A 10,623-nucleotide genomic window follows, 5' to 3' on the forward strand; every position below is an offset into this window, starting at 1 on the left:
CCACCGGACTATTAAGTTGACCCCTCCCCCCATTTGTTTTGTACACTGCTGCTACTCGCTGTTTATTATCTATGCATAGTCACTTCACCCCTACCAACATGTACAATTACCTCAACTAACCTGTACCCCCGCACACGGACTCGGTACCGGTACCCTCTGTATATAGCCTCGTTATTGTTATGTTAATGTATAACTTTTAACTTTAGTTTATTTGGTAAATATTTTCTTAACTCTTCTTGAACTGCACTGTTGGTTAAGGGCTTGTAAGTAAGCATTTCACGGTAACGTCTACACTTGTATTCGGCGCATGTGACAAATAAAGTTTGATTTTATTATATTTGATTAAAGCTTGTTGGTGAAACCTAGCCAATTTAGCGGGTAATCATTCAGGAATATAATTACATTTCAGTAAAAATTGAAGACCTCCCAATTTAATAAAAACATTGTTTGGAATGAAATACCAGAAAGGTTGCGAGATGGTGCAAAAGATATTGTACTGATGACGTTTATATTGTGTAAAGTCAAGTGTGGTAAGACTACCACCGAGCGGTGCGGAGGTGAAAATCTCTAATAGCTGAAGCAATACTATAATTTTTAAAATCAAACTAATAAATAAAAATGTCGACAAAAATAGCAGTTGAGTTAAATGTTTTATCATACTTGACAAAATTAATTTTCCAGACGTTATTTCAAGAGCAAAAATATGGAAAATAAGGCCTACTGTCAGAATCTGGTCAGAATAATGTTGTCTAGGCTAATGCATTAAGAATTTATTTAGAATTAATTGTTTTGTTGCATTAATGTAAAGATAAAACAAATTATTGTAATACAGCAAGTGTACAGTAAAAACACCTTTTCAAATAGCTTTTCATCCATTTTGTAAAACAATTTGACAAAATGAGAACCCTTTACACATACATTTTCAACATGTTCATAACAAACACCAATCAATTTACATAAAAAGTACAAATAAGTGCAAGTAACAGAAGTTTTCTGCATTATGTTTCAACAGAAGATTGTGATTCAAACAAGCCTAAAATTACATTTAGTCAGTTGTCTGAATCCTATATAAGCTTTGACCCTTTTAAGGTCTCATCTTCTGGAACTTTAAGGTCCACATTTGATGCACTGAAGTCGAGACATCTGAGTGTATGAGATCTACGGTTTGACTCTTCCTTGTGCCAATTTTTCAGGCTCCCAGTTCCGTCTGGTACATCATCTTTGGCATGTTTGGGAAATACTGTACAGTGATTAAATATATTTGATCTTCAGAAATTTGGGGGTTTGAACCATGAGTCAAAATTGTCATGGACTACAATTTTAGACTGTTTTGTACTTTTTCTATCTGCCGGTTTCATTCACCAGTTGGGGTTTCCGATTGTTTATTGCCCTTGAGGTCAGTTCTTCTCAAATTAAAATCTGTCTGTGAAACCACTAATCCACACTTTGGAGTGGGAATATAGGGGTTGAGGCGTTAATACTGGGAAGACTTGAGTCTATATCTGGTATTCTTGTATAACTACCCAATTTAGAAGTCTTGGTATTGGGAATTTATGATTTCACTGTGAGGTCGTCAAGGTTAACGTCTGAACCTCTCAGATCCACACCAAACACTTGGTAATCAACTTTTGGCAAATCAATATCTGCAATGGGATACGTAGCCCTTCCTTTGACCTTCCTAGACTTCCCAACAGGCACTTTTATATATACTCCACCTGGCATATCAAATCTTTTATATGTGCTCTACCTGGGATATCAGATCTGCGTTTACTATGCGATGACACTTTGTATTCTGGGCCTCTGATATCAGCTTTGGGTAAGAACAGGCTGACATCTGGGTGACTAACTTTCAAGTCTGGTGCTTTTAGATCCACTTTAGCCTTTGGAGGAGAAATGTCATTTGTTTTCATAAAGTCCATATCTGTACCTGCCCTTAGATTGGGATTTCCATACTGAGGCATATTTAACGACGGCAGTTTGAATTTTCGAGATTGTATAGCAACGTCACTGTCTGGCAAATTGAGATCAGCTTGGGGGCCTTTGAGATGACCAGAGGGAACATTTATGTCTAAATCTGGACTACCAATCCTTGTGTTTACTTTCAGGGTTGACAAGTTCAGGTCCGGTCCATCAATGTCTCCATCTATTCCAGCATCTGGACCTTTCAGACCAGAAAGGCCGAATTTAGGCATTTTGAGGTGAGACATTTTGAATTTCCAAGACGGTGAACCAATGTTAATATCTGGAGTGTTTAAATCCATGTTAGGGGCTTTTAAGTCAATTGTAGGTAGGTCCAGATAATTTAATCTAGGTCAGCACTGATGTCATGATCCGGTCCTTTTGGTGTAGACAACCCAAATGTAGGCATTTTGAATGTAGGAACATTGATGTCAAAATCAGGGGCTTTGATGCTACCATTTGGCCTCTCTATGGTTGGAACTTTGAATCTACCTGAGGGCATATCTGGAGCATTGAGGTCTAGTTTGGGCTTTTGAGATGACCCTTAGATAGTCTCAAATCTGGGGGACTGATTCCCCCTTTTAGCTTTGGGGCTGAGAGGTCAATATCAGGTAAGTCATAGTCAGGTTCATCTACATAAGGGCCAGATAGCCTGAAATCATGCATCTTCAAGTCAGGCATTTTTAGACCTGTTTTGGGACCTTTGAGGTTAGCTGTGGGGGCATTGATATCTATATCTGGGCCCTCTAAGTCTCCATCAATGTCAACATCTGGTCTCTTTAGGTCTCTGAATTTAAGCATTGTATATTTAGGCATTTTGAATTTCCCAGAGGGTTCATTGATGTCAAGATCTGGGGCATTCACATCTAGTTCAGGGGCTTTGAGATCAGCATCTGGTAAATTCATGTCTGGAACATCAATTCCCCCCTTAATGTTTGAAGCTTTGAGCCTCAAGTCTGTGGATTTTGACATTGTACCAGGCAGCAAGAATGTGGGCATTTTCAGTTTACCAGAAAGCCCATCAATGTCCAGATCAGGAGCATTCAGATCAACCGTTGGTTTCTTCAATGTAGGTACTTTGACTTTACCGGAGGGCATATTAAAGTTTACATCTGGTGCATTGAGGTCTAATTTGGGGCCTTTGAGGGCAACTTCTGGCAGATCCAAATCTGGGTGACTAATTCCCCCTTTAAACTTGGGAGCTGAAAGATCTAAGTCAGGCCCCTTAACTTTTGGTCCAGATAAACCTAAATCTGGCATCTTCAAAGTTGGCATCTTGAATTTTCCTGATGGACTGTCAATAACAGCACCGGGAATGTTGAGATCTGCTTTGGGGCCCTTGAGTTTGGGAGATGACAAGTTCAGGTCTGGTCCCTCTATATCTCCATCTAGGTCAATATCTGGCCCTTTCATTCCAAATTTAGGCATTTTCAGATTGGGCATTTTCAGTTTCCCTGTGGGTGAATGAATGTCAATATCTGGAGTGTTTACATCTAATTTAGGGGCTTTGAGGTCCATGTCTGGTAGATCCACATCAGGGGCATCAATCCCACCTTTTATCTTTGGCATTTTTAGATTGAAATTTGGTGACTTCGCACCTGCTTTTATGTCCACATTTGGTCCCTTTGGCATAGTGCCTGAAAGCCCAAATTTGGGCATTTTCAGTTTACCAGATGGAGCATCAACATCAAAATCTTGATAATTGAGATCTAGTTTGGGCCCTTTGAGATGACCCTTAGGTAGTCTCAAATCTGGGGGATTGATGCCCCCTTTTAGCTTTGGGGCTGAGAGGCCAATATCAGGTAAGTCATGGTCAGGTTTATCTACATAAGGGCCAGATAGCCTGAAATCAGGCATCTTCAAATCAGGCATTTTTAGACCTGTTTTGGGACCTTTGAGGTTAGCTGTGGGGGCATTGATATCTATATCTGGGCCCTCTAAGTCTCCATCTATGTCAACATCTGGTCCCTTTAGGCCTCTGAATTTATGCATTTGAAATGTGGGCATTTTGAATTTCCCAGAAGGTGCATTGATGTCAAAATCAGGGACATTTCCATCTAGTTTAGGTGCTTTGAGGTCAGCATCTGGTAAATTCAAGTCTGGGGAATCAATTCCCCCCTTTATCTTTGGGGCTTTGAGATTCAGTTTTGTGGATTTTGGCATTTTACCAGACAGCCCAAATTTGGGCATTTTCAGTTTACCAGAGGGGCCATTAATGTCCAGATCAGGAGCATTCAGATCAACCTTTGGTTTCTTCAATGTAGGTACTTTGACTTTACCTGAGGGCATATTACAGTTTACATCTGGTGCATTTAGGCCTAGTTTGGGGCCTTTGAGATCTGGCAGATTCGGATCTAGGGGACTGATTCCCCCTTTAAACTTGGGGGCTGAAAGATCCCAGTCAGGCCCCTTAACCTTTGGTCCAGAGGAACCTAAATGTGGCATCTTGAAAGTTGGCATTTTGAATTTTCCTGATGGACGGCCAATATCAGCATCTGGAATGTTGAGGTTTGCTTTGGGACCCTTGAGTTTGGGAGATGACAAGTTCAGGTCTGGTCCCTCTATATCTCCATCTTTGTCAATATGTGGCCCCTTCATTCCAAATGTTGACATTTTCAATTTGGGCATTTTCAATTTCCCTGTGGGTGAATCAATGTCAATATCTGGAGTGTTTACATCTAATTTAGGGGCTTTGAGGTCCATGTCTGGTAAACCCATGTCAGGGGCATCAATCCCAGCTTTAAACTTGGGGGCTGAAAGATCCCAGCCAGGCCCCTTAACCTTTGGTCCAGAGGAACCTAAATGTGGCATCTTGAAAGTTGGCATTTTGAATTTCCCTGTGGGTGAATCTATGTCAATATCTGGAGTGTTTACATCTAATTTAGGGGCTTTGAGGTCCATGTCTGGTAAATCCATGTCAGGGGCATCAATCCCACCTTTAAACTTGGGGGCTGAAAGATCCCAGCCAGGCCCCTTAACCTTTGGTCCAGAGGAACCTAAATGTGGCATCTTGAAAGTTGGCATTTTGAATTTTCCTGATGGACGGCCAATATCAGCATCTGGAATGTTGAGGTTTGCTTTGGGACCCTTGAGTTTGGGAGATGACAAGTTCAGGTCTGGTCCCTCTATATCTCCATCTTTGTCAATATGTGGCCCCTTCATTCCAAATGTTGACATTTTCAATTTGGGCATTTTCAATTTCCCTGTGGGTGAATCAATGTCAATATCTGGAGTGTCTACATCTAATTTAGGGGCTTTGAGGTCCATGTCTGGTAAATCCATGTCAGGGGCATCAATCCCAGCTTTAAACTTGGGGGCTGAAAGATCCCAGCCAGGCCCCTTAATCTTTGGTCCAGAGGAACCTAAATGTGGCATCTTGAAAGTTGGCATTTTGAATTTTCCTGATGGACTGTCAATATCAGCATCTGGAATGTTGAGGTCTGCTTTGGGACCCTTGAGTTTGGGAGATGACAAGTTCAGGTCTGGTCCCTCTATATCTCCATCTTTGTCAATATGTGGCCCCTTCATTCCAAATGTTGACATTTTCAATTTGGGCATTTTCAGTTTCCCTGTGGGTGAATCAATGTCAATATCTGGAGTGTTTACATCTAATTTAGGGGCTTTGAGGTCCATGTCTGGTAAATCCATGTCAGGCGCATCAATCCCACCTTTTATCTTTGGCATATTTAGACTGAACTTTGGTGATTTCGCACCTGCATTTAAGTCCAGATTTGGTCCTTTTGGCATAGTGCCTGAGAGTCCAAATTTGGGCATTTTCAGTTTTCCTGAGGGAGCGTCAACATCCAAATCTGGATCATTGAGGTCTAGTTTTAGGCCTTTGATTTTACCTTTAGGTAATTTCAAATCTGGGGGATTGATGCCCCCTTTTAGCTTTGGGGCTGAGAGATCAATATCAGGTAAGTCATAGTCAGGTTCATCTACATTTGGCCCAGATAGCCCGAAACCAGGCATCTTCAAATCTGGCATTTTTAGACCTGTTTTGGGACCTTTGAGGTTAGCTTTGGGGGCATTGATATCTATATCTGCGCCCTCTAAGTCTCCATCAATGTCAACATCTGGTCCCTTTAGGCCTCTGAATTTAGACATTTTGAATTTGGGCATTTTGAATTTCCCAGAGGATGCACTGATGTCAAGATCCGGGGTATTCACATCTAGTTTAGGGGCTTTGAGATCAGCATCTGGAAAATTCAGATCTGGGGAATCAATTCCCCCCTTTATCTTTGGAGCTTTGAGATTCAGTTTTGTGGATTTTGGCAATGTACCAGACAGCCCAAATTTGGGCATTTTCAGTTTACCAGAGGGGCCGTTAATGTCCAGGTCAGGAGCATTCAGATCAACCTTTGGTTTCTTCAATGTAGGTACTTTGACTTTACCTGAGGGCATATTACAGTTTACATCTGGTGCATTTAGGCCTAGTTTGGGGCCTTTGAGATCTGGCAGATTCAGATCTGGGGGACTGATTCCCCCTTTAAACTTGGGGGCTGAAAGATCCAAGTCAGGCCCCTTAACCTTTGGTCCAGAGGAACCTAAATCTGGCATCTTTAAAGTTGGCATTTTGAATTTCCCTGTGGGTGAATCTATGTCAATATCTGGAGTGTTTACATCTAATTTAGGGGCTTTGAGGTCCATGTCTGGTAAATCCATGTCAGGGGCATCAATCCCACCTTTAAACTTCGGGGCTGAAAGATCCCAGCCAGGCCCCTTAACCTTTGGTCCAGAGGAACCTAAATGTGGCATCTTGAAAGTTGGCATTTTGAATTTTCCTGATGGACTGTCAATATCAGCATCTGGAATGTTGACGTCTGCTTTGGGACCCTTGAGTTTGGGAGATGACAAATTCAGGTCTGGTCCCTCTATATCTCCATCTTTGTCAAAATGTGGCCCCTTCATTCCAAATGTTGACATTTTCAATTTGGGCATTTTCAATTTCCCTGTGGGTGAATCAATGTCAATACCTGGAGTGTTTACATCTAATTTAGGTGATTTCAGGTCGACTTTGGGTAAATCCAAGTCAGGTGCATCAAGTCCACCTTTTATCTTGGGAGCTTTGAGAATTAGCTTTGGTGCTTTTACATCATCATCAAATTTGGGCATCTTCAGTTTACCAGAGGGGGCATCCACATCGAAATCAGGAGCTTTGAGTTCTGCACGTGGTTTCGTTAGTTTGAATTTACCTGAGGGTATGTCAATATCTGAAGTACTGAGGTCAGGCAAACTGACGTCTGATACACACATCTCATCCGCTGAGAGGTCCAGGTCTGGATTCCTAAATCTTGGTCCAGACATAGCAAAGTCAGCCATACCAAGACTTGGTTTTTTGATCTTCCCAGATGGGATGCCAATGTCTGAATTTGGCAATTCTAGATCTATTTTGGAACCTTTAAGGTCTACTGAAGGTAAATCGGAGATATTGACATCAGGATCAGCCTCTATAGACCCATTCAATTGAGCTAGGGAGAAATCCGTTGTACTCATGTTGGCATTAGGCAACGAAAGTTCTCCACCAGGAGCATCGAGAGTCACTGTAGAGTCTGTTCCTCTAACATCAGGCTTGGCCCAGAGAGGTCTCGGTACCTGTCTGTTAGGAGAGCCTCTTTCCCTAGAAGCTGTAGGTTGTCCAGAGCTGTCCTCCTTCATGAACTTCTTTATTTTGGCATTGAGTCTGTTATAGGAATCGTTCAACATCTGCAAAGAGAAGGCAATCCAAGAACAATGGATATAATTGATCTAACAACCTTGTGAAAATGTACTTTATTTGTTATTCAGCTAATTCTGTTTAACTTTAAATGTATTCCACAAACCTCCTCTGGTGCTTTGATGCTGTCCAAGGTCCCCATACTCTTGTGCAAATTATTTTTAGTCAGAACTTGAACCTTCTCATCAAATCCATTATCATCCATCAACTTCAGGATTTTCAACACATCGTCTTTCGAAAGTTGGTCAAAGTTGATTGTGGCACCCACAATTTCATCTCCTGAAAAAAAAAAACATTTCTCAAAGTGAAACACAGTTAAAGCATGGTGACTGAAAATGTCAATGATTCTAAATGTGTCCTTAAAAACAGCTATGTATTTTATTGATGCACAAATGTCTGAGAAAAATCCCAAAAGTGAAAGCTCCAGTTTTTTTGTTTTTTGGGAGCTTTGAGACCCAACAACATTTTTTATTTATTAAATAAGAGACTCAAAAGTCATACCTTCTTTCAGCCCCTGATTGGCCAATGAGCCATCGACAACACTGGAAACGACCAATTGTCCTTTCTCTGATTCCTCCAGCATCAGCCCATCAGAGAGCCTCTTCCCGCTGCGGACACCAGGCTAAAAGCAGACATACAAACATAGTTATAAGAAATGTGCAGACAGGCGTGTGGCCTCAGCGTTGGTCATGTTTCAATAACCCAAACATCAAATGCCAACAATGAACATTAAACTTAAAAATACATGTTATTTACAATAATTTACAAATCTATAATACAATAACTTTTTAAAATAAACGTTTTAAATGGCATACACTTCTAGAAAGTAATGCTGAGGCATAGGTGTATTTCAAAAAGTCAATTTCCTGTTGCTTAGCTTATTGTGTTGGAATATGCTTGTTATTACTATCATTATGGCTGATGGATGAATTATTTCACATACCATGATTCTTTATGAAAAGCTCTTCTCTCTAAATCTGTTGAGGGAAGAGTCAGTTGAAAAGAAATGCTCAACTTGGTTTCATGCTATAATATTCAAATCATATAGGTCTAAATACAGCATCATACTTTCATAGCCTTCAAGAGTATCAAATGCAAAGAAAGAACATAATTAGACAATAATGCCACAGCTCATGTTACCCCTTTGAACATAAAACACTAAATCAGCTGAAACCATAACTAAAGGGCGGCTATTGGGGATTGATAACCTGTTTACATATGTAAATTGGCAGATGGTTGACACCCAGGTAGCTGCCCATTTGAGGTATTCGAGGTATGGCCTTGGGACATGGAGGGAACAACAGGAACAAGTTTGTCCAGAGATATAGATATATATATATATAAGTGTACTATAGTCGGGTGTAAACTCAGAAATGACCACACCCATCAGTTTCTATTAAGAAAAGCTTGCGGTGGCAGGGGCTCAAATAAAGCGATTTGTAAACGATCGCTTCCAGTATGTTCTTTCAAGTCCTGTAAGTGATTTGTGTCACAAGCTTAGCGAGACTGCTGCTCTAAGAACAATAATTTGTTCCACAATTATCATAATCATCATCATCATCATTAACTTCATCAAATACTGTACATCCAAAACATGAATATGTACAAATATTAATCACTCAGACTTATTAAACGATGTGTTTCAGTATTCCCCTATTGCTTTTAAGTCAGCCATAATGTTTTGAATGAAATAACTTTAATTCAGGAGCAGAGATTGAATGTAATTATGCCACACGCTCAACAATAACTACAGGTAACTGCCAAAATAATTAAAACACTTGAATAAATGAGGGTATATTGATACAAAGTCTGCTTTGCAGGCCATTAGTTTGGCCATTATTTTGGCTACCCCCCCATTTTGGCTACGCACCCATAATATGCCAATGCCCCCATCCACAGAGCACGAGTGGTCACTGAATGGTTTGATGAGCATGAAAACAATGAAAACCAAATGCCATGGAGTGGCGCCTGAGACAGCATTTTACACCAACATCAACAAAACACCAAATGATGGAATTTCCAGTGGAAAACTGATGTCGCATCCTTCCAACAGAGTTCCAGACACTTGTAGAATCTATGCCAAGGTGCATTGAAGCTGTTGTGGTTCTGGTGGCCTAACACCCTATTAAGACACTTTATGTTGGTGTTTCCTTTATTTTGTCAGTTACTTGTATATGCACTCATAAAGACGAGTGGACTGACAGTAAGCTAAAAGCTGCTATCATATTTCATGAAACATGGCACGTTATTGACAATGACTCTGTTCAAATAATTCCTATTATTTGACATTCATTCACATTGTGCAGAGCTTTAAGAGATTAGAGGCTGACTGAGATTTTCTCCAAGTCAGCCCCCTGCACCTCTCTGATTCAGAGGCGTTGGGTTATATGCGGAAGACACATTTCAGTTGAATGCATTCAGTTGTACTGACCCTTACAAATACATCGTTGTGGACTTTGTAAACACTACAATAGTACATGGCACCATATCGTCTGGATGGAGTACTTCAGCAAAAGTTTCAAAATGTAAATTGACAACAAATCGAAATCTTACCTTAGTCTCCATTGGGTTGTTTTGACCATGCAGTTTCTTGTTACTCCGCCACCGAGGAGTTTTACCACCGATGTGAGAAAGTTGTGACAGTGTTAGCAGTCCATGCTGTTCGGTACTCCTGTAGGACTGCCTACCCATTGCCTCACTCAGCGAAAGCATACCCTCCCCAAAGCAGACAAACTGGTTCCCCCTTCGGCATGCCTTCCAGGTGCCTCACTCAGTGAAAACATACCCTCCCCAAAGCAAGACAAACTGGTTCCATCTTCAGCATCCCTTCCCAGCCACAAACCGTCACATACATTCTCCAGTCCAGGTAGGCAGGGTGAACACTGAAACCTGGCCTCCCAAGACTGGAACTGTGAGATGGAGAGTGCTCTGTCTTTCTCTGACACACC

General features: G+C 41.0%; 1 protein-coding gene across 2 annotated transcripts; it reads right to left on the minus strand.

Annotated features, from left to right (window-relative positions):
* Positions 1-637: 637 nt before the first annotated feature.
* On the minus strand, positions 638-10,367 carry LOC139568589 (neuroblast differentiation-associated protein AHNAK-like). Of its 2 annotated transcripts, XM_071390514.1 has the most exons (5): positions 10,229-10,367; positions 8,619-8,652; positions 8,177-8,297; positions 7,782-7,954; positions 638-7,665 (listed from the first exon to the last, which is right to left on the minus strand). In XM_071390514.1, exons 2-5 carry the CDS (start codon positions 8,619-8,621, stop codon positions 2,479-2,481), a joined length of 5,484 nt encoding a protein of 1,827 aa, XP_071246615.1. In that variant the 5' UTR covers positions 8,622-8,652; positions 10,229-10,367; the 3' UTR covers positions 638-2,478. The 2 variants fall into 2 exon arrangements, with proteins under 2 accessions (XP_071246615.1, XP_071246614.1); XM_071390513.1 differs by lacking the exon at positions 8,619-8,652.
* Positions 10,368-10,623: the final 256 nt, after the last annotated feature.

This window comes from Salvelinus alpinus, chromosome 2 (genome assembly GCF_045679555.1).
Source record: "Salvelinus alpinus chromosome 2, SLU_Salpinus.1, whole genome shotgun sequence".
In the NCBI taxonomy this organism is placed as follows: Eukaryota; Metazoa; Chordata; class Actinopteri; order Salmoniformes; family Salmonidae; genus Salvelinus; species Salvelinus alpinus.